The sequence below is a fragment of the Sturnus vulgaris genome, chromosome 1 (assembly GCF_052056855.1).
Source record: "Sturnus vulgaris isolate bStuVul1 chromosome 1, bStuVul1.hap1, whole genome shotgun sequence".
In the NCBI taxonomy this organism is placed as follows: domain Eukaryota; kingdom Metazoa; phylum Chordata; class Aves; order Passeriformes; family Sturnidae; genus Sturnus; species Sturnus vulgaris.
In genome coordinates this window covers 21,191,903-21,216,075 of record NC_142243.1, presented here as the reverse complement: position 1 = coordinate 21,216,075, position 24,173 = coordinate 21,191,903, and the positions used below count along the sequence as shown (strand labels likewise).

Genomic DNA, 24,173 nt, shown 5'->3' with positions numbered 1-24,173 from the left:
AGGGGAGGGAGGGGAGCGGCCTGGCCCGTCCCGTGCGCCCTGGGCACGGCGGAGCACTTAAAAGGACAGCGGGAAGCTGTTGGCTCCGTGGAAGGCAGGTGGGACCCGCAGACACGCCCGGACCAGTTGGAGCACTGGGCAGTCACCAAGTGTGTGAAGTGTAATAAGGGCAAGTGCTGGTCTGCGCCTGGGACAGCGCAACGCTGGACGTACGTACGGACTGGGGAATGAGAGGCTGGAGACCTCATTTCCATCGGCCTAGGATTCCTGGTCGATGGAAAGTTGAATATAAATCAGCAGTACCCTGATAGGCAGGAGGGCCAGCCCTGTCCTAGGGGGCATCAGGCACAGCATCACCAGCCAGGCAAGGGAGGGGATTGTCCTGCTCTGCTCTGGGGCGGCCTCACCTCCAGTGCTGGGGGCAGTTTTGGGTGCCACAGTATAAAATAGACATTAAACTGTTAGAGAGCTTCTAAAGGAGAGCTATGAAAATAAGGAAGAGCCTTGTTATAAATGAGAGACAAAAGTCTCGATATTCAGCAAAATTTAGATTGCTTTATTTGATATAGAAAGAGCAAGCAGCGCGCTGGGGAACGTGAGGGGTCACCGCCCACTCCACCGAACCTTGGTTTGCAGCCTCTTCTTATACTGTGGGTTCTCGTTGTTCACAAATTCACAAATCCTTTGGGTGATAATTAGTCACAGATAGCCATCCAGTCCTTGTAGATGACCGCCAGGGAAGTTCTGGAGGTCTGGTCTTTGTAGATAACCACCAGAGAAGTTCTGGGAGTCTGGTTTTTGGGATAGGCAGTATTGATCAAAGGCAGGAAGGGCTTTTTGGGAAGTCCAGTTTTGCAAGCTGGTAGCCGATACAACTTATTTGAAAAACATAACATATTATAATGTAACATAATACAACATAATATAACATAACAAGGTGATTTTAAACAGAATTATTTAATCATATAATTTCCTTTAGCTAGTGTCCATGCTTCACTTTAGAGCTTAGTATTCTGGTTTATACAAACTCTAATGCTTTTGTGATTAACACGAATCTTTTATCAATTGTCACAGCCTAGAGGGGAAGTCACATGAGAGTGGCTGAGGTCACTTGGTCTGTTCAGCCTGGGGGACACCAAGGGGAGACCTCACTGCAGTTACAGCTTCCTTGTGAGGGGAAGAGAAGGGGCAGGCACTGATCCCTGCTGTGTGGTGCACAGCGACAGGAAACAAGGGAATGACTTGAAGTTGTGTCGGGGGAGGTTTAGGCTGGATATTAGGAAAAGGTTTTTCCAACCCAGAGGGTGGTTGGGCACTGAAGCAGGTTCTCTAGAAAACGGGTCACAGCACCAAGGCTGCTAGAATTCAAGAAGCATTTGGAAGATGCTCTCAGGCCCATGGTGTGATTCTTGGGATGTCCTGTATAGGGTCAGGAGTTGGATTTCAGTGATCCTTAGAACTTAGGATCTATGACAAAGGGAGAAAGTGCAGCTGGGGTTGCACTAGAGGCAGGGGCTCTTCAGAGCTGCTGTCCCCTATGGTCTGTGCTCTTAACTCCACTGGTGTCCTTAGCAGGACTGAGACTAGATGCAAGCCCTGGCTGGCCCAGGGGACTCCTCACCCAGGCCCAGCTGCTTTGTGGGTGGGCAATAGCTCAGGAATCTGGAAGGGTGTTTCTGTGGAGCAGGTCTGGGCTGATGGGTTTCTGTGCCACCTGTTAAAATACTATGTGGGAGAAATGCTTGTGGTGTGTGACTTGCAGCTCCACAGCAGTAGGAGTAAGCAGTAACCAGAGTGATTGGGTGGCATTTGGAGAAGTCTTCACATGCTGGAGCAAGCATTGCACCACATGATGAAGCACTGCTTGTATTGGAAAGGACATGTGGAGCCCACCCAGCCTTACTTGCCATGGTTAATGAGGTTTCTACTTTCAAGGACACCTGCCAGTACTGCTGTTTGGCACATTGAAGGGGTCTCCCACACTTGCTTGTGTAACTGGGTGGTGTGTGTTGATGAGCTATGGTTCAGCCCAGAGTCATAAAAAAAGTTTAAAAATAAATTCCATGACATAGTCTGCCATACTCAGAACAAAATGGCACCATGTTCCGTGACTTCTTTCCTCATTGTGTCTGCAGCAGTGGCACCTTCTGTTTGCTTCTTTGTTGTTCTCTGCCTTTGCTGCCAAAATGGCTTCCCATTACCTGGTGTCATGGTTTAGCTCCAGCCAGCAGCCAAGCCCCAACTGCTGATTCACTTGCCCACCAGTGGGATCAGGGAGAGGATCAGATAAGTAGGAGTTATAAATCTCATGGGTAGGGAAAGCAAAAGCTGCACAGAAAAGCAAATCAAAACAAGGAATTCATTTGCTAATTCCCATGGACACGTGTTCAGCCATCCAAAGGAAAGCAGAGCTCAGTCAAGTGTAACAGGTACTTGGGAAGACAAACACTATCACTTAAAATGTCCCCCCATTCCTCCACTTTATATACTGAGCTCTTTGTGAAGCCTATAGTGCTGCATGGGGTTGTTTTAACCCAAGGGCAAGACTCAGCACTTCATCTTGTTGAATCTCATATGATTGGCCTTGAACCTTTGATCCACCCAGTCCAAATCCCTCTGCAGAGCCTTCCTGACCTCCAGCACATCAGCCCTCCCACCCAACTTGGTGTTGTCTGTGAATTCACTGAGGGTGCATTCAATCCCCTCATCTAAGATCATCAATAAAGATACTAAACAGGAGGTTGCAATCTCGAAACTGATTTTTTTCCCTTGAGATGGTAATTATCTTTCCATATTGATGTCTTTCCTCTTGATTGTTGAGCTACTTGCCTAGCACCATCTCTGCGGCCTTTTTCTCCAGTTTTATCTCTCTTATCTTTCACAGCTCAAGTCTATGGACTCCTTTAGAGCTCTTTCTCTCAACTGAATGATTTTCTCAAACATCTGAGCAAAGGTTATGTTGTTGCACCATAGCAGAACTAGGCTGACAGAAGAAGCAGTAGGAAAGGACGGGAGATTATGGTGCTCCTTGTTATGTTTGTTTTTAAAGCATGTTGAGAATGCATGTTGTGTGACTTTAATATTTATTTCAATCATTTTGCATTAGGGATGCTTTGAGTTTATCAGATGCAAGTGTTCCACAAATAAATTTCTCTTTAATAACGTCCTAGACTTTTTTCCAAGGCTAAGTAAAGGGATGGGTGAACAGCTTTCTGAAGGACATTATTTCAGTTGGTAAGGACACTTTTTTTTTTCATCAGCAGCTTTTAGATGTTAGCAATGACATTAACTGATTTCTAATATAGTCTGCTAAAAGTGTAGCCATGAGAGATATGTTACCCATCTTATTAGTCATATTTTTCCCAGTATGTGCCATACTTTTTTCCATTAATTTACAGCATCTAGGTATAATGACAAAAGATTGCCTTAAGTCTTTATTTTTAAAGAAGCAAAGACCAGTATTTTCCTGAACTCAGGAGGTACTGAGATACGGCTTCCCACATTTTTTCCCTGCATTTTGCTGTCTCTTAAATGGAAGATCACACCACTGCTTTTTGCTGAGTAAGAAAACTTTTGGGGAGATAAATCTATAAACCTCAAAAACCTGTAATAAATATTGCAATGCATGTAACAGATATGTTTTCTCTCTATCTGAACACCTCTTTTCATATACCTGTAATTTTTCTAGAAAGCCTAAGTGCCTTCCCTGGAAAACATTTTTTTAAACTTTTTTTAAGGATTATTTGAATAATGAATGTAACCAAAGGTGTGTGATACAGTAATGTGTAAGGTACTGATACAGATGCAGAAATAAAAAATTTGAACTGTTCACGATGTTTAGGACACTGAGACATTGGTGTCTATCAGTTACACAAACTGCATTGCTCTTGTGAAGATAAAATCAGTAGAGAATTACATTGCCTAAGTGTCCTACAGTGTGACAGCTCTGTTTTTACAGGATTGCAAACACCAAGTGGTCAATGCCCTGACCTGTTGAAGTTCCCATGTTCCCAGCCAGGTGTCTCAGATACATGCCTAGCTGTAAGCAATCCAGCAGCTTTGATAACAGACTCAATACCTACCATGAAATGGATCATTTGACTCCTAGGCTGACTATTCTACTTCTGTGCTTATTGCTGGGAGATGAGTGGACTACCTTAAATCTAAATTTTGGGAGTAGACTTGGATCTACTTGCCACCTGGGGATAGGGTTGCCTTTTCCCTGGCTTCCAGGATCTGCAGACAGCTCATGTGTGTGCAAACGAGATGGTTCTGCTATGTAGGGTTTGCCAGTGCCTGGATACCTGAGGGGCCTTAGGTCCTGGACTACCCTGCTGGCAAATACCACACTCCTGCAGTTCACAAAGGCTGATTCCATGGATTTTTAGACAGTGTATTACAGAATAAATTTTCCTTGGGGAAATATCTTGGAGTTCTCTGCTGCAGGCACTTGGTGTTTCTTTACCTTTGGCTTTCTGTTCCCTTCAGGGTGGTGCTGATGGTCCATTTGTACTAGCAGCTGGTCAGTGCAAAAGCAGCTTTGTTGTTGCTTGTGTTTTCAATTGTGCTTTTCGATTAATAGTTGTCTGCCTAGTATAAGGTGATGCCATGACAATAAATAAAGTTCATGTAAAAAGTTCATCATGCCCTGAAAGCCTGTCTCAAAAACATGTTTGAAAAATAATCCAAAGTTTCTTTGGTATACCACATCTGGCTCCGTTTTAAATTCTGCTGTATTAGAAGGATGTTGAAATACTGAAGTGAGTGTGGTACAGTCCCCTGCAATTGTGACTGGAGTGGGTGGTGTACAGAAGAGACTGAGATAATTGGTTTTGTCTTAAGAGGGGAGTGCCAAATGAAGATGTCTTCACCTGCCTAATAGATGGATGTGCAGAGGATGGACAGAGCCAGACTCTTCTTGGATGTACTCAGCAAAAAGACAGAAGACTTGCAGATACAAGGGACAACAAGCATATAGATAGAAAGAAAGGTATTTCCCTAACCAGATGTCCTTAGATTTCAAATAGATTGAGATTCAACTGAATGTACTCCAAAGAAGACTATTTATTCTTTGTGGACTTTTTTTTTTTTTTTTTTTTTTTTGTGAATGAAAATTAGATTGGCTGAATATATCTTTCAAACCAGTAAGACAGACTCTGCAGGTTCTTTGTTTCAGGGAAAGTTGTAAAATAATCCTTAAAGGCAAATTACTCCATTAGGTTAACACAGATGTGTCATTTACATCCAAACCTTGGGGCTGTATATGTAATACCAGCATGCACCTGTCCAGCTTGATGAAGTATGTGACAGCTTCCAAAAGTCATAAAAGGCTCCTTTCATTTTCAACAGGAGTATGGTGAGACTGATGTAGGTGAAACCTAAACTACAAGATTAGTTTTCAGCTTGATAAACAATGTGCTCTTTCTACATAGCTATGTAGTTGCAAGTGCTGAGTAAAAGATTGGGGTAGAGCATTATGCTCCAAGAAGCTGGGAAGAGACAGGTTGTCTCATCAGCAGCATGATCAGGCACTGTTGGTGTCTGGTGATGAGTCTGCATCTCAGTTACAGCTTTGACTTAGGTTACTCTCTGAGCCTTACCATGTCTCTGCTCCCCATTTTTGCCTTCTCTGCAGCAGTTTCCTTTGCAGCAAAGGCAATAGTGATTGTGACTGTGGTTTTACTCCTGTTCTCATCATCAAATACTTCTGTAGGTAATCCTGTGACTGAGAAATCTGGCCCCATTACTGATTTTTTTTCAGAAATCTGGCATTTGTTTCCATATCTTATTAGCATATTTCAGCTTGTGAAAACAGCACTTGGAATGGTTTTCCTGGAGTTTTTACTACTGAATTTTCTCTTCTGATTGGGTACCAATAGGTGTGGATATAGGAATTGACCTCAAACTGATGAGACAACATCACCCATAGGATGCAGGATAGCCAGTAGTGAATGCAGAACTTTCTGATTGAAGGAGACAGAGTTGGGTGTGAACAGCTGTGGGGATTTTACTATCATCACACACAATTATTTCTGTTTAAAAGAATGGGAATAGCCTTGTGAAGTCTTGCACCTACTGCATGTCTTTGGGTAATCAATTTGGTGGACAAGTCAAAAGAATACTTTCTGTACCACTGGATTATGGGGCCAAACCTCGATGTTTATAAACCCTATGCCTTTTTTAGTCATGTGCTTATTTCTTGTAGGGTGCAAGTGGAATGTCGATGTGGTCTTCCCACTGGGTATGAATTGCTATGGTTAAAATGTAGTGCCAGCCTTCTCTGTGCTATGTGTACCTTCCATGCAAAAGCTACAAAAGGAGCATATTTCCATTATCTGTGACATTTATGCCTCTCTGCCTAAGCATGGTCTTTCTGTATCCTACAAGGTCTCCTAATATTTGTGTGTTTTATTCTTGTCAGTCCTGATGCTATTTCACTCACTTATGAGAAAGCAAAACTCTCCTAACCTGCTATGTCCTTTCACTTTTTCCCTGCCTTTTGGTTTTCATGGGTGACTAATCATTTGCTGTCCAGGAACCAAGAGCAGCATTGGTGGGAGATGGAGGGACCCCCTGAAGAAACTGCTGTTTCTCCAGTTCTAGCAGTTCTGCAAATCTTGGTTCTTCAAATTGTTATCAGCTTGGCATCAAGAACTGCTGACAGATATGCATCAGCATCTGTGAAGAAAGAAAAGCAAGCTTTGTCTGTTTGTGAACATATGAAGATACAATCCACTGTTCTGTTGATTGTGGTCATCTTCCTTTTTTCCAGGGCATAGTTTTGTGCATGGTAGTGGAAGTCCTGGGATTAACCCCTTTTTTTCCCTAATTTGTGTGGCATTTAGAGTAGGTCAAGCTCTGAATGATGCACAAATTGTCATCAAATTAACACCGCTGTTCATTTTCAGTGGCTGACTGAGTGTTGGCAGCTTATGACACTGCTTTACAGAAATGCAGAAGGAGAAGGGAAGAGTGTTTGTCCAGTTGAACAATGCCTCATGTTCTTGCTGTAGGTATCGACATTTGTATCCCTGTCTTGAGTATTTTAGGCCTTCTCTGACTGAGTTTATCCCAAAGCTGTAAATGAGTCACCAAAATTAGAGACTAAAATTGTGTTTCTAAGCTGTGTCATGTGTCTGAGACAATAGTATACAGGGGTTTCTATTGTTTACCATACTGTATGCCTGACTGTTTTGCTGTGGGAACTTGTGGTTGACCAGCAGTTTGCATTGCTAAGACTGTTGCACTCTACATCAAATGGTGATTCCTGTGAGTGCCTCAAGGTTGTGCACAGACAGGAAGCATCTGAACACCCCTAGGTGGAAGTTTGAAGACTGCAATGTGGGCTGGGCAGCTAAGGGTATGAGAGAGTCTGTTTCTTGTCCAAATTTCTTTATTTGAAGGTTCATGTTCTCATTTTGATTCTTAAAAAAATCTGTCTTTTAGAACGCATATACCATTTCCCTGCTTTTAGAGTTTGCTGCAAGGAGAAAGTCTAGGTAACTCTCATCTAGGCAGCCAGGATCTTGCCATGGTACATTTCTGTATCTACAGCTGATCACAGGGAAGGAACAGGGGGAAATTGGTCTTGGTAAAATTTTATTCTTCCTCAAAAGCACTTTTTTTCGGTTGTACCAGTGAAGCAGTTTTATCAATTACTATGATATTTCATATAATGATAGGTCAGCACATGTTTGTCTTCTCCTGAGACAGCAACAAAAATGTCCATTGTGTTTTATTTCCCATGGCCAGCCCTGTATATAGACTGACTATTTTTATGTAAATTCCACATTTCATTTCTCTTTGCAAGACTGGAAAGTCAGCTTTTCTACTGTATTCTAGTCCCTCCAGGTTTCCTGTTTTCTCTGAGTACTTTTGAATTTTGTTTTCTTTTTTGTTCAGCAGACCTTAGCAGACTGATTTCAGTGCATGTCCTTGGTATTAAGTACAATAATAAAAAGGACTGTGTTGAACTGAGCTGGTTCTCTGTTAGCAAGATTATTTTACAGCATTGTAACTGGCTGGCTTTCCTCACACACATACAGACTCATTCCTGTGTCAAGCCAACAGGTGCGTGGCACTGAAAGTATTCACCAGGCCACGACACATACTTGTTCTAGAACCACTTTAATAACCTGAATGTCCAGATTAAAGCTGGAGAGCTGTTGAGAATTTGATGGGTCCAGTGGTTGAAAATCTTTTTAGCCATGGTTAATTTATGAACAATCTCTAACTATTTCTTGGAATTTTATTTCTCTCACCTTCATCTTCCAATGCACCTGTAGAAGGTAATGTAGTCTCATAAGTTCTCTTTCCTAGCCATGCCCTGCATCAGATCTGGTTTGAACTCACCTTTCTTGAAGAAGCTGACCAACGCTCTAGGCAGAATTCCAATGAGATCTCTTCAATACCCTGTCTGGCGTCACTCACCTTTCCAAATCTGTCAGGAGATCCTGCTAATGCATCTCAGAAGTCCTCCATTTTGCAAAATCCAGTTTCCCCTCCTTGTTTCACCATCATGTCTCCTGTTTTATTACTTGTGTATAACCCTCTGAGGCTATACTTAATAATAATAATAATACATTTGGATTAGTTTAGACTGTCTCGGTCTTAAGACTGTCCTACAGAGGAAGTTTACTCCTGTTTTCTTTTGGATAGCATAAGAGCTGCTTAGTTGCATGCCTCTTCATGTAAGTGTGAAAACCACAAAGTAGTCCAGCTTGCATGTCCAAGTTAAACATCAGAACCCCTTTTGGCATCCAGGTTTCTTAGTTTCTATAACTGCTTGTGAATATTTTTGTTATAGTATTATTGTTACAGATACTCTTGGTAGACTAACACTAAAAAGCAAAAGTGGGAAAAAAAGCCAGTCTTCCTAGTATTGCAAATGCAGTTGCAAAAGACACTGGTGTTTTTAGGATACTCGTAGTTCATCTGATTTCCAGGGGCATAAAGGATAGCTATCACGAAATTATCATATTTACCCACAGTATATAGTTCATACACTGCTATGTCTTTCATTTTAAAGAAATTACAACTGCTCTCCTACCAAATGCAGTGATTTAATCAAATCAGGTGATTGTCTTCTACAGCAGCATTTTCAGACCCCTGCAAATACTCTCCAGCCTGGCTATGAGCACTGTATTTCTAGACATAGCTCTTACCAAAGGCTAGCCTTTCTATTTGTGCAGCTTTTTTTCTCAGTGAGGCTGTGTGGCTCCATGTATGAAAACTGCTACAACTTGTGTACTGTCATGGGCATGCTAACCTGTGCTTTTTCATTCACTGGGATTAGTGCAGTGTGCCTTTGTTATAGTTCTGCCAAATGCTGCGTGTCACATCTAACATGTGATATGCTTCTCTCTCCTTTTTCGGATGCTGCATGCCTCAGTACTGCCTTTTCTTTGTTTTGAAAAGGTTTAAGGTAAAAGTAGGTGTCTGTGCAGCTTCCTGATGTGCAGCACAGAGAAGTGGACCCACCCTTGGGCTGTCACTGCCTGTCACTAGTGATCTTTCTGACTGTTCAGGTATTTGCACCTAAAGTAAGCTGGATGGTGATGGAATAAACCTGTGTGAGTTTAAAGTGGGAAAGATTTCAGTAACTGTTAATGTACCTTTAAATAATTTAAGGACTTTAATTAATTGTATTCTATCACGTTTGAAATTTCTCTGTCGCCTTTGAAGTAGTTTTAGCTTTTTAGTGGTTTTTGTTTGTTTGTTTTTGGGGTTTTTTTTTTGTTTTGTTTTGGTTGGGTTTTTTTTTTGTTTGTTTGTTTGGGGGGTTTTTTTTGTTATTTGACTGTCAGGTTACAATACTGGCTTCAGAAATGTTTGAGTTTTTTGTGTATTTTTGTGGAAGAAGTGACTTTAAATGGAACTAATTGTACTGAAACTAAAAATCTGCCAGAGGAGTTGTCTTCTGTGGCACTGGTTCCACTATTCTTTGCTACCTTAGGCTCACATATACAGTGATATTTGAGACTTTTTTTGGTGTGTGTCTTGCTGTTCTTAATGTGTGTTTGAAGTGATTCTTAACAAATATTCACAAACTCTCCAGTTCAAATATACATGAAAATCAAGCAACCACCACACCAACATTTAGGTCTGTTTTCTTTTATCTTGTTTGTGTAGTTTTGAAATAGGTCTGAATTGCTGCCTATCCTGATCTGGTTGCATTTCTCAAACTTTTTGTGCAGGTAAAAAGATTGCATGTAGGCATACAGATGTATTTTGTGGTGAATCAGCCCTTACATATATTGAGCTATATTCAAGGCAAAAAATAATACCCTTAATAATTGCAGCATTTTGGAAATGGAATTTTGCTGCTTGCTATCTCCTAATCAGTATTTTTTTCAATCTTTTTAATAAGTTTATTCTAATGGTTGCAGAAACCATTTTATAAAAATTATGTATCACTGTATTTCTAATTAATTTATCTTCACTAAGCATGTGGTGTTTCCAGGTTCTTTTGACACAACACAATCTACAAGATACTTTGTCACTTCAGTACTTACATCCACAAATCTAATTAGAAAGAATAAAGGACAAGAAAATTGGGAAAAGAATAAAAATGATAGAGAATTGCTTTATTCTTCAGATAGTAAAAACAGTACCTGATGCTAAAGACAATGCACTTGCCATCTTCAATGCTATTTTTCCTTCACAGCAAGAAAGAAGAAGTAGTTTTAAATCTTGCTTCAGCTGCTACTTCTATCAGTCACTAAGCAAAACTACCAAAGCTGCTGTGATAAAGCCAAATGTGGCTCTGGTTATTCCACCATCTCAACAGAATGTAACAAAATTAGAAGTCCAGTGATGGGCAGTGATGATGGATATGAAGGATACAGCCAGGCCTTTTCATTCAGGAAAAAGAAATGTTTGAGGGCTGAGACAATATGACAGAAGAGCTCAAATGCTCAGACCCCAGGAGGTGCACTATTCACTCTCTTTACTGTACTCTACCCTGTGTCCATCAAATGAACTTGTAGGAGTCAGCTTAAAACCAAGAAGGGGATTCATTCTTCATGCCTCAGATAGTGGAGCTGTGCAACTCATTGCAAGAGGATGTCGTGGATGCCAGCTGTTCAAGGGGAGACTGGAAAAATACATGAAAGAGTAATTCATAGGCCTTTTCTATAGATAAAGAAACTACATCCTACTGTTCCTTTGACATCTATTTCACCCCTGTGATAGAGACAACGTTGAACTAGGTGGTCCTTATGTTTTGTAGGTTCTTCAGATGGACCTTTTATTATTGTGTATATTCTAAAAGCTTATGTTTTTAAATGGTCTTCCTGAAATCCCTTAACAATTTATTGTGCTGCTTGTAATGTTTGTTGTGGTCAGTGACTTAGCAAATATTAACTAAAGGTATTCCCCAATAGTATTCTACCATCATTTATAAAAGCAGAACTGGTTTACAGTGTTGCAGAAAGATTATATTGTATCTAGCAGATAGCTGTTGTACACAAGCAGTTTTGATGTCAGAGACTATTCCACCCTTTTGTTTCAATTTAGACTTAAATCACTCTAGTTTTCCTATATCTGAAGAGTCTTGTTCTAGAATGATGTGTTGTTTTCTTGCTTTTTTGTTTTGTGGCTTTTTGGTTGTTTTTTTTTTTTTAGAAATGGAGAAGCTGGTTGCTTGTGTACAAAAAAAGCCAAATGCTCTTTGTAGACTGATTTGTTTTCCATGGGCTGGAGGTGGAACTTCAGAATTTGCTGAATGGGGCAGACTCTTCAACGACTCAATTGAAGGTTAGTCATTTTTGTAGTTATAGTACAAGTTAAGCAGTTATGAAATACACAATAGCCAAATTTTTACAATGGAATATAATAGTCTTCAGAGCACCACAATCTTTATCCAATGTGTCTTCTCCAGAAAGGAAGGACTAGCATGCATTAGGAACTAGCATTTCCACTAGGGTACATTTTCTGTACACCTTGAATCAAATTATGTTCAATTGGGTGAAAAAATTATCTCCTCAGAACCATATTTCACAAGAGTATAGTATGCTTGACTGCTTCAGAAACTATTGGTATAGTTCAGGAACAGAAATACACTGAGTATTGTTGATAAGCCAGTCTTCAGCAAGGTTAAAAGTGAAGATGTCAGAACTATTTTTAATTTCGAGAGTCTGCAGAGTATCTCTTATCCAGTGTTTGCACTTCTTGTATCAAAACTGAAGTTTAATCTATGAATTTTTTAACAATGAAATGACGTTTAGTTACAGTATTAAGTAATTCTCATTGCTCACAAAATATATCAGCACTAAAAAGATCCATTGCTTGACCTATTTGAAGAGGAGCCAAGGCCATTTTCCAAACTTTCCACAAAGAAAAAAATAATTTCATATTCATGAGCATAGTCATTGCAGTTTTACCAGTCCTCTAAATGCATGTGTACTTTCTGGTAAGCAGTTTTACATTGAATCTTTGAAATTAGGGGGAAAAAACAAAAAAGAATAAAGAAAAGGTTTTTTGTCCACTGGATCTACTTCCAAGAAAGTTACTAAAGAAATGGCCTAGGACCAAGTACAGATGCAGATAAATAAAGTCAGGGCACAGCCTGTTCTTTCAGAGATGGTTTCTGCAGAAAATATAGAAGATGCAAACTTTTCTGTACTGGTATATATGGTATCAAATTGTGGTTTAGTCTGTCTCTTCTAAAATACTTTGTGTCTGATCTATTACTTCTACATAAGTGGCAGTATGCATGATATCAAGGGGGTTTGAAAAAACCAACATTTTTTTCTGATCAATTCATTCCTTACTTTCACTAAGCAGTGAGAGGAAAATCCTCAGTTTTGAGAGGAAAATAATAAAAGCATGTAGAATTTCCTTCTCTATAAATATAAATAACTGTAAATATAAATATCCACCAATTTGCACTATAATTCCACATTTTCCAATGTGCAGTGCTGAAGAGCTGACAAAGAAGAAAACAGGTATCGTACCATTTTAGTATAGTTTCACTTACTAATGCTGCCCTTGAAAGGATATATTTTACACAACCCTCAAACTTACTATTATTGAAATTAATGAATTTGTTGTTGTTATTAAAATTTATAACAATACAGTTGCTTTCAAACCTTGACTGAAATCAGGATCTTGTGGATTCTGGCCCAAGGCATTTATCAATCAAATCAACTAGAGGAGCAACATTTGAGACTAAACGAAGAATGGAAACCTAATCTCTTGTAGGATTAAATCACAACAGCAGCAATAGCAAGCAAGTGCACAGTATCAGCTGTAAGAAGGATTAATTAAAATAGTATGTATATTCTGCAGAATAATTTAAAAACTTAATTTAAATTATTTTTACTTTATCTAGTTGAAATAACTATAATTCTTTTTCCCTCCCTTCCCTCACCTCTTCTGCAGTGTTCTGCATAAGGCCTCCTGGAAGAGAAACTCGTCTTAAGGAGCCTTTTGCAAAAGACATGGCAAGCTTAGTTAATGAAGTTACAAGTGTTTTGTTAAAAGAATTTAAAGAAAAACCATTTGCGTTTTTTGGTCACAGGTAAAAATAAACACATTTTTAGATACCCTGGTGAAGGAGCTTCTATTTCTGAGCTCTAGGAGTTGTTTTTATTTGCAAAACCTTAGGGAAAATCTGCTTCTGCGAGGATCTTCTGTCAAGTCATCCTAAAATATGCAGTTTCTCTCAAATACTCTGGTTATCTATTTATTTATTTATACCTTCAGGCATAGCATCTGAACACGTTTCTAATCAATCATAATTGTATTTATTGTTAATATTTGTGTCAGTGCTTTATCTAAATGAATGCGGAGGGTGAACCATGAAACACAGATTTTAAATATTGCTGAGGCTCAAGTATTCAAAATAACTGTTCTTATTGAAAATTAAGGAGACCATTAAAAGAAAAATAGACTATGAAAAGGTCTTATTTGCAAAATTAGACTAGGAGTATACTTCATGTCAATTAACTAATATCATTATAATCTGCATGTCATATACAGCTTCAGCAACTGTTCAAGATAGCCAGTTAGCACTGAAATTAAAATTATGTTCATATTTTCCAGTTTTTATGTAAGTTTTTACTTACTTTGCTTTAATTTCTTCTTTTGCTGCAGTCTTGGAACTTACACGAGTTTTGCTGTTGCACTTCATTTGAAAGAAAAATATGGACTGGAGCCAGTCCATCTTTTCATGTCAGCAGCGCATGCCCCAAATGTAAGCTACAGAAACATTAACATTATGAACCATAAATTAGTTACTAAGAGTAAAAATAATATTTTACAGTATGGTATGCAGAATAGTTTTAATACAAAATCAACTTTTCTTCAGAATCTAATGAGTGAAAAGTGTCCTGAGGTAGATGCAGAATACATAATATTCACTACTGCTAACCTTAGCCTTGGGAGAACAGTCTCTTTAAACTAATGCCTGAACTAATTAATGCTTAAACAAACTAATCCTTAAACTAAAGTGTTTTGAATATTGTATTATTTAGTATGATCATTGGCTTTAAGCTCAAAAGTAATCAAACCTAAATACTAAGTGGTCCTTCTTACTGTGTAATGTATGAAATAACTGTCTTGACCCTGTCTTTCATAAACCTGTTGTATCAGCCCTCAATACATTTGTCCAATTTTTTGTCTCTCTCCTCATTCTTTGTAGGATTTCTAATCCACTTTTTTCTGAGGTTCTGCTAGTTTTTCTCAGAAAAGCAGTAGTGAAGTGGTATTTTTCCAGTCCTGTCCTCAGTCAGTATTTGCTATTTCTGTTTTTCAGTTTCTAATGCTTCTTAGCAGTCCTGAGTATGAGCTAGTGATTCAGGGAAGCAATTGTTGCTCCTGCAAATTTCCATAATCAGTTGGTCTCTTCAGTCCTACATTAGCCAGATTTATGTCCAGTGCTAAGCTTTTCTTTCTCTTAGATTATTTTACTAGTTGAATTTCAATAGTAAGAGTCAAGCTTGAACAACGTAATATTAACAGTTACTTTTCTGTATAAGTTTCAGAAGTAGAGAGTACTTGGCTCATTCATAATTTGTAATTTCAGTAAGCACAGTCTACTAACTTCCATGAAGTATTCTCTGTGAATGTTAAACAAACATTCTGGAAATGGAAAATTATTGTACTTTTTACTAAAATAATTAAAATATTATTTAAAGTATATTATATACAACACCTGATCTGTTTTGTTTGCTACTGACAGTCTGCAGCATGTCTTGCCCTCAAAAACACACCAGTGCCTGATAGAAACAGTGACTTTCTTGCATGTATGAGGATGCTAGGAGGAAATTATGAGCTTCCACCTAATGAAAACATTAGGAGAACTATAGCACTAACCTTAAGAGGAGATATTAATGTTTTCAAGACGTTTTCGTAAGTTTTACAACTTTGTATTACTTTTGTATTTGTATTTTACATTTTTACTTCTGTCTGATCTTAGGTTTTCTTTTTTCTTTCTTAATAACTTGCTCTCATTTCTGTTATAAAAAGAATAAGAAACAGTAAACATTTTTCCTTTGTGTGCTTTCCTATTTGTTTTCTAGTATTTAAGCACTAGATGAAACACTGCCTACTGCAACAACCACAGCTGTTACTGCAGTAGTGAACCCGTCATGACAGAATTACAGTTCTACCTAGGATCTAAAGTTAGCAGCTACTAAAAGAGAATATTCTCACATCTTTTATAGTTTTGTGAGGTTAACAATCTCAGCTCATCATGGCTCAGGAACACTGCATTCAGCCTCCAGATCCAAGGTCCTCTAGCCTAACCAGAAGAAGAGAATCCCGTTGTTCTGGGCACCCAGACAGCAACCAACTTCCTGTGTCCTAACTACTGTCCACACTGGACACTCAGCTCCTGTAGCCGAGTGGTTAAGGCTTCTTACCTTAGCAAAAACAAGGACACTCTTGCATGTGGGACGCATTTTGGTCTTAGGAACCTGACACTGAAAGATGCTGAAATGTTAGAACTTGTATATAAGCAGGTAATATCATTATTTATTGTAGGTGAGAATTTTTATTGCAGGTTGCAAATATTTTTTTCCTAACTATTGTGTCATTCTTTCTTTACAATTTTAGATCTAATCGTAGTAGGGTAAGGAGCTAAGAAACTTCAAGATGCAGTATTTTCTTTTCCTGATGTCCTGTATAATCTACTCCTGAAATTTATTAAGTTTTAGAGAAGAACAAAATACGTTTTTTTGTATGTGGAAGCAAATATAGATCTCTTATGGAATGTTTTATGACTGCTTTTTATGTTCACAGATTTGAGAAGGAAGACATGAGTACCCCCTTCTCCTGTGATATTACCGTCTTTTGTGGGTCTGATGATCAAATGCATGATGCACAAGGTACTTTGCTTAAATGGCTTTTCTCATATATTTACACATTTTTCTTGCTGTATTGCACTCATAATTAGAGTTTTCTAGAGTCTATCTCCTTCTTAAAGGAAACAAATCAACACAGCAGTTTCAATGTATGAACCCAAAAGTTGATATGAGATTTAAAATAATTATTAAATAATAACTTTGAAATAGTTATACAAAATTATCACAATAATTGAGATTTCTCTGACACTTTAAATATCTTTTTTAGGTTGGAAAGAATTGACAAATGGAGATATTTCCTTTTATAAGCTTCCTGGAGATCACTTCTATCTGCTGAAACCGTCTAATGAAAGTTTCTTGATAAAACATATCACAATGTGCATAGAAAATGCCCAACTATGAGTGTTTCCCTCAATTTTAATAGCAGAATGTGTAGGTTAGTCCACAGCAATTTATAATAAGTCACTTCTTTCTCTACATTGCATGCAGTTATGCCTTAAAGTTGTTCTGTTTCTCCTCTGTAATCCTTTATAAGGGGGAGTTTCCCTAATTTTTTTAAAAAACAAACATTGGCTTTGAGTCTTAAAAAATATTTCATATTTTCTTTCTTCTCTTGCATATGTACAAACTCTTCACTTTATTCCATAACCTTGTTTGCAAAAAAATCATGTCTATGTTATTTAACTGTTAGAGCTTCTCTGTCTGTCTTTTTCTGTCAAAATGCTAAATATAATTTAATACCCACAAAAATCCACAATTCTCACAGAAAGCTTAATTTATTAAGTTCAAATTTATTTAGATTAATATACAAGCTAAAAATAGATTATATATGTAAATACCCTTTAAAGTCAAACAGCTGATACTTAAATGATAGTGTGAGACTACACAAAAAGGAGTTAGTACTGCATTTTTCTCAATAGAGTTCATCAGCTACTGAAGAGTTTAATTATTAGTGGGAATTATTCTGAATATTCTAGATTCCATATTTTTCTACCATTGCTCTTGCTTTAGAGATATAGGCATTCATGGCATCCTCCTTTGATAAACCTGCAAAGGAAAGTAGGAGTCATTATCTTTCCTCATTTGTCATCCTATAAACTTGACTACAGGTTGTAAATTTAATGGGTGTAACACCTTTTTTCAGGTTCCAGGCCTCCCATTTGGCTTTGCCTTTCAAATCTAGCATTCCTGGACATTCTGCCAAAATAAATGCATAGCTTTGGTTATTATGCAGATTTACATAACATTAGCTTGATTTTATCAAGATGTGTGAGTAAATGTGAAGTATATATAGTAATACCAATATTAATATCTCCAACAGTAGCCTGTTTGTAGAGTCCGTATAGTTCCTTCAGTTCTTCATCAGTTGGTCTTGTTTTTAATTTTTTTACATCTTCTGCAGCACCATCAAAGTCAGCCTGATGAAAGAAGAGAAAGTGTTCTCCTCTCAAGGGGTGTATTTAAAATTTGAATTATAAGACACATAGTAGTATCATTAGATATTCTCAATGACTCACCTGGGTTTAGCAACCAGACAAGGCTTTTTCCCATGAAAGAAGCTTCATAAATGTTAGAAAGGGTTATAGGCTTGTATGGCTGACAGGGGCGAGCAGCCTCCCCAGTTTATGTGGTGTATATGTCTCTTACAGTCACACTGCAGGTATGAAGCCATTCACTGAACTTTACACTCCACTGTAATGCCTGAATTGTTTTGACCCTGCCTGCACTGTGTCAGCTCAAGTGGTGGAGCTCAAATCCCCTCTGAGTGGTACTGCCCAATTCACCCTCCATTTCCACTGCTCTGCTGACAGGGAAGTAGGTGACCAACAACTGGCACAGAGATGAGATTCGCCAGATACAAATTTCTGAGGAATTTCTAATTTTTTGCAAATTTTGAATTGCTGTATGAAACCCACAAAGGGAAGCACAAGTCTTCTAAGAACAAAAATGCTCGTCACAGGAGGATGTATATCTGTAACAGCAGTGTTGTAACAAGGAGCAGCAGGCAGAGAGGTGCATTTAAATGGAATGTTTTTTTTAAATCATAATGTGTGATTAAAAGGGCTCCCTAGCCCTAGATTCTAGCTCCCTGCAAAACAGCAATTAAATCTTGAATATTCTTTAAACTGCAGCTGTAAATTCACAAAACATTAGATGGGAAGGATTCATGGTGACAATACACATCTCTAGGTCTGTTAGTTCATAGCACCCTTAAAGTGAAATGAAAAGGCAAAAATCCTGCCGCAATGCAGATGCTTTTTAATAAATAATCTTCCAAATCAGTCAGAACCTCAGTGTTTGCATAACTGACAAGCAGAAGTTTCTGAGAGATTCCCACCACAACCTCCCTGAACCAGATGTCCAGTAGGGGATAGGGGAGTACAGAGAAGAATTGGTGTGCTAAAATTGATAACGACTGTTTTAAGCTTGAGAAATGCTGCTGTTCAATTTTGAATATAACAATCCTTCTGAGAATTAGGCAGATTCCAAGTGCCATTTGCCTTCTTAAAGATCTGACCCTTGGTCATTCAATAAAGTATATGATTTGGCAGTTTCTACACTAAATTCTAGATTAAATTACTTCCAAATTATATTCTTAAATCTAAAACTTTATATACTGAAACATGTAATTACTTAGTTTGTTCCTGTTTTAATAAAAATCAATGTTACTAAAATGCAACTATACCATAGAACCATAGAAAAATATGAAGCTTTAAGTCCAACTTTTTGTGTCTGATTTCTTTTAAGAACACTGCAGCTTTTTTTAATGAAGTATTTGAGAGTTCTGCAAAACAAATACAGGATTTTCCTAGAATAAAGAACCAAAAGGCTCGGAATACATTCATACGCTATGTATATGTTATATGTGATTTAGATAAACTAAACTTGTATGCTCTACACTACATATAAAAGCTGAATCAATAATGTTGAAATGGCACCTTGCCAGAAGCACCTTGCCCTGTGTCTTAGGCACAGCATGGGTGCCTTTAGCCTGGGAGTAGGGAGGAGACAGACGCACTGCCACACCAAGTCTAAACCCACAGTCCCTGTGAGACTGCTTGTAGGGCTTTTTTTGACAGTCAGGTGCCTTATCCTTCCATGAAAACAGGCCTGTTCTACTTTGTGCTCACCTCAGGGAAGAGGCAAGGGCACAGGGATTGCAGAGGAATTCACAGGCTGTGAATTTACATTCCAGCCTACCCCTGAGTCACTCCAGCCATGCCATGCTGCTGCAGTGCTCCAGGCACTGCAGCATTAGGATATGAGGGAGTTTTGTACTAAGGCAGCAAGACAAGTCTAATCACAAAAACTCCTATGCACTAACAACATTTTTAATAGATGTACAGCATTTATAATGGAGAAGCATTTAATGTGGGGAAACAAAGTCAGCAATGCAAACTACCTTACCAAATAATTAAACATAGTGGTCCAAAGAAACTGGAGCTGTACATATTTGATGCTCCTCAAAGCAAAGCATTTAATGTCACACTATTGGTACAGATGTATAAAAGGGATGGACATTTATTTATGAAAATAAATGTGATTACCTACTGCTCAAGGGTTTTTTTATTGGTACAATCTTATTAAAATAAATATTTCATTATTAATCCAAATATCAGAAATGTGACATTCTTGACTACACCAATGACTGACTCTTCCAGCACAGACATCTCTTAATATTATCCACACATGTGCAAATAAAAGCAGGATTCATGCTCTGTTAACTGTAAGATTTAAAAGTGGTATCAATAATAAAACATAACTAGGTTGCCACATAGTTTAAAGTTTAAATAAGTTGTTACTGCATGTGAGCCTCTGCTAGCACTGATATACAAGGACCATTCAAATCTGTGGAAATCTTTCAATGGAAATGGAATTGTCTTCTGATCTAAACTTCTGTCTTGGTTTTATCTGGGGTACAGTTCATTTTCTCCCTAGTACATGCTACAGTGCAGTGTTTTGGATGCAGGATGAGAATTATGTTGATAACATACTGATGTTTTGGTTGTTGCATACCCTGAGCCAAGGGCTTTCCAATGTCTCATGCTCTGAAAGTGAGGAGCTGCACAAGAATCTGGGGAAGGGGGAGAACACATCTGGGACAGCTGAGCAAACCGGCCAAAGGGATATTCCACACCACACAACATCATGCCCAGTGTAGAAACTGGGAGGAGTTGGCCAAGAGGGGCTGATTGCTGTTCAGGGATGGGCTTGGCCTTGGTCAGTGGGTACTGAGCAATCGTATTGTGCATCTCTTGCTTCTCCTGAGTTTATCTGCACATGCTCTCTCTCTCATTACTACTATCACAGTATTATACTCTACTTTTTAAAAAATTATTGAACTATTCTTATCTCAGCCCATGAGTTTTTCCTTCCTCCCCTTTCTCCCCACTGCCAATTCTCCTCCCCATCCCACTGTAAGTGAAGGGGGTGTGAGCAAGTGACTGCATGGTGCTTATTTGCTGGATGGTGTTAAACCATGACAGTTTCACAGTAAGAATGAACCAGAAGCCCTGTTCAATTGTACAAGACAAAAGATAAAAAAATAAAGAAACCATTAAGTTAATAACCTTATCTCCCTATAATTTTACTCTATGTGTATCTATAGGCAAATATCACAAGATAGTTTAAAAATTCGCAAATACTCATCTTACAGAGCAAGAAACATGCAGAAATGGAATCTAAATACTAAACTTTTCTTGCCTTATTCCCCTCTAGCCAATCATTCTGCACAGACTGTTGCTTAGGATTTGCCTTCTTACACAACATGCTTATGAGCAGCCTGCAAAATATAATTTCCTTTTAATCACATGCTGACAAAATTCCCTTTAACTCCTCAAATAAAAAGCATAAAAATATATACAAACGTAAACATACACGTATGCCTTAAAGATAAAAGCACAAATTAGCAGACTATTATCAGACACTGCACCTTTTTGCAAAGAAAAAAGCTTGAATGAAATCTTCATTTACAGCATAATATTTTACCCGTTAAATATAATATAAATATTTTACAGTCAAACTAATGAGAGCATTATTTTATCCATTTGACCTCACTCCCATACAGCTAGATTCAATAAATTTATGGATATGGTTGGTAACTGTCAATCAAGCCAATGTCTAATGCAGAATGTGTATGGTATCTTAAAATTTCAAGCACTGATTTTTATGTGAACGTGTATACAGCTGAGGAACAGCATATCATACTGCATTCAGCTCTTTCTTATCATGATTTATGGCTCATTGCTTAATCATCAGGCTAATAAATTCACCTTCTACACTGGATTCAAGGCAGAATAGAACAAACTGTAATTTCAGTGATTATTAATTATGCAAAGGTGGCGTTATGTTTGGGATTTGGCAATTTTGACCCACTGAAGAAAGAAATTTTTCTCAGCTGTAACACAGCACAATGAAACCTCTGTGCTATTCAACATAATTGGAGCTCAGAAGAAAATTGCTAAGCTGCTGGCAGTGCACTCCCTGCATCTAGGTCAGAGCACTGTGCTGCTCACTCTTTGCAAAATGCACACTAACTAAGCTGAGGCAGACATAATGAGACTGGGATAGAAGAGCTTGCAAATCTTGCAGTGAAAGGGATAATAGGAACGCCTAAAGAAGAAAAACTGCTTAATCCATCAGAGCACAGCCAAGACAAGGGAAGTATTCATAGTTTCCCACAAAGGTAGGAGGCTAAAAGCCAGCAATAAAGACAATTTCCTCAACAGCTATTTAAAGATACAAGCAGAGAGAATGTAAAAGGATGCCGTCTCTGTAGCTAGAAGGTAAGAAAGTAGAAGGTCTCCTACCAAAACACAAGCTTATCAAAATGTAGCAGTCCAAAGATGCATACACCCTAAAAAATATACACAACTTCCTTAAAAATTATTTACGCTTCCCAAATGCACATATAACACTGTCTCAATGTTAGAAGTTCCCCTCCTCCTTTAATAGCTCCAAGCAACCAGCTAGATCCTAAAAACATAAGTGTGCACCTGCCTTTCCAGGTCTAACTCAGTCATAGCAAACTCAGATGCACAAGCATGCATGCTTTTAACGGGTAAGGCTCCAAAATATTACATGTCCTATGAAATAGTTCAAATTAACCAGCATGCTTATTACCCTCCACTTGTGAAAAGTAATGCACTATTTAACCTCCAAGGATTTAGGCAGATTTCCCTTGCCACAAGGTAACCTTGATTTTGCAGTAAAAATCCTTATGCTGAAGAAATACCATAGTCTCCAGCACGGCATTACACAGACGCACAGTGCATCCCTCTCCTCTCTTCCGTGTCTCACCAGATGCAGAACTGCGTACCTGAAGAGTCATGATGCTGCGAGGATGCGCAGGGAACGGCCTCGCTCCTTCTCCGGCGGAGACGCGGCGCGTCTGCCAGTGGGGCTGCGGAGGCGCGGCGGGGCTGGCATGGACGGTCCCCGTGACCTGAGCTCGGCAGCGGAGCAGCGCCGGCAGCGCCCAGGGACTGCTGCACACAGCGACTGTGCACACAGGGACACACTGCACACAGGGACTGTGCACACAGGGACTGTGCACACAGGGACACACCGAACACAGGGACTCGCTGCACACAGGGACTATGCACACAGGGACTGTGCACACAGGGACACACCGAACACAGGAACTCACTCCGTGCCGCCGCGTCCCTCGGCACCCGCCGGGACAAGGGAGCGGCGACAAGCGCCGGGAAGGGACGCTGGGGGCAGGCAGCATTAAGCCCCAGTGGTTTCCGCAGAAAGCCTGAGCTCCAGCCAGACCACCGAAGATTAGGCCGCCAGGTTGAGAACAGTGATACAGAGATTCCCAAGCGGTTTGTTTGACAAAGGATTTTCTGGAGTGGTTTAAACTGCAACCAGCGCAGTTATTGGTACTGTTCCCTCTGCCGCAGTCCCTGCCCATGTCCATGTCCATGTCCATGTCCATGTCCATGTCCAGCCAACCTGGGACCTCGCACCCTTCAGCTGCAGCTCTGGAAAACACGAGGATCATCCCAAGGATACCTCACACAAGTGGCTACACACAAAAAATACACTCTGAATGCTGGTTTTTAATTTGGTCTACTAAGGACAGAATAAAAAGAATATTAATTGATAAACTCCCCTATAAATGTAACCGCTGAAGAAAAAAAAAATCCGTCCCTCTTGTATCAACGAATTATTTATATTCATGCCTCTATACATTTATATACGTAATTTCCTAGGCATAGCTTGATCTATGGTACGTACTTCTGCATTTTTAAACTGGCTAACTTCCATAAAATCATGCAAAAAAAGTAATTTTAGGGAAAACAAGTCCAGGTTATATTAAGTCAGGAATTAATGAGAAAACAAATAAATTCAAGTATATAGAGATGGAAAAGAAATTGAAAACATCTCTGAAGCACCGGTGCCCTAGCAAAGAAGCTCTGCTTTTTCAGGGCCAAAAGGCTGTGCTTAACCAAGCTGCGCACTACAGTGAGTGTGGAAAATGAACGTGCTTGTGAAGATTTGTTAAAGGCTGAGGGCAGATTGCGGAAAACACTGGATAGAACCAGCCCTTACCTGTCACCTCGGTCACAGAACACAAGGTCCGTGCACAGCACGGCGCACACTGCACTACAGCGAGGGACACCTTTGGCTGTGAGGTCCCTATGAAGCACCTGGTGATCTGGCCCTGATTGCATTATATGATACACGACTGCCATCGCCTATGCGCCAGTTTTCAGCAGTGCTCGAGCCCTGGGAACGCCAGTGGTGAGCCTACGGTGAAACCAGCCAGGGGCAGGCCCCTGTACCAGCGCTTTAACGCTGCTTCGCACTACAGCTAAGGTCGCTTTGCCAGGCGACCTTGAGCGCAGCCCGCACACC

The 24,173-nt window shown here is 39.3% G+C and overlaps 2 protein-coding genes across 3 annotated transcripts; one reads left to right on the top strand and one right to left on the bottom strand.

Moving 5' to 3' along the window:
* Positions 1 to 17: 17 nt before the first annotated feature.
* Positions 18 to 19,859, top strand: OLAH (oleoyl-ACP hydrolase). 2 transcript variants are annotated; one of them, XM_014875647.2, is made up of 7 exons: positions 18 to 209; positions 11,626 to 11,757; positions 13,384 to 13,522; positions 14,098 to 14,197; positions 15,185 to 15,354; positions 16,246 to 16,331; positions 16,576 to 19,859. In XM_014875647.2, the coding sequence occupies exons 2-7, from the start codon at positions 11,628 to 11,630 to the stop codon at positions 16,707 to 16,709; spliced, it is 759 nt and encodes a 252-aa protein (XP_014731133.2). In that variant the 5' UTR covers positions 18 to 209; positions 11,626 to 11,627; the 3' UTR covers positions 16,710 to 19,859. The 2 variants fall into 2 exon arrangements, with proteins under 2 accessions (XP_014731133.2, XP_088017354.1); XM_088161228.1 differs by lacking the exon at positions 18 to 209 and having other exon boundaries at positions 307 to 11,757.
* On the bottom strand, positions 17,079 to 22,871 carry ACBD7 (acyl-CoA binding domain containing 7). The gene is made up of 4 exons (XM_014875648.2): positions 22,627 to 22,871; positions 17,608 to 17,725; positions 17,442 to 17,504; positions 17,079 to 17,354 (listed from the first exon to the last, which is right to left on the bottom strand). Exons 1-4 carry the CDS (start codon positions 22,636 to 22,638, stop codon positions 17,281 to 17,283), a joined length of 267 nt encoding a protein of 88 aa, XP_014731134.1. The 5' UTR covers positions 22,639 to 22,871; the 3' UTR covers positions 17,079 to 17,280.
* Positions 22,872 to 24,173: the final 1,302 nt, after the last annotated feature.

Bases quoted from the DNA above. Each gene is read 5' to 3' on its own strand.
- OLAH (XM_088161228.1), top strand. From the start codon at position 11,481: ATGTCAGAGACTATTCCACCCTTTTGTTTCAATTTAGACTTAAATCAC. The intron at 14,198-15,184 runs GTAAGCTACAGA...TGCTACTGACAG, and splicing joins CAGCAGCGCATGCCCCAAAT to TCTGCAGCATGTCTTGCCCT. The intron at 15,355-16,245 runs GTAAGTTTTACA...TTATGTTCACAG, and splicing joins AATGTTTTCAAGACGTTTTC to ATTTGAGAAGGAAGACATGA.
- ACBD7 (XM_014875648.2), bottom strand. The intron at 17,505-17,607 runs GTATTACTATAT...TTATTTTGGCAG, and splicing joins TGTTGGAGATATTAATATTG to AATGTCCAGGAATGCTAGAT. The intron at 17,355-17,441 runs GTGTTACACCCA...TTTCCTTTGCAG, and splicing joins GGCCTGGAACCTGAAAAAAG to GTTTATCAAAGGAGGATGCC.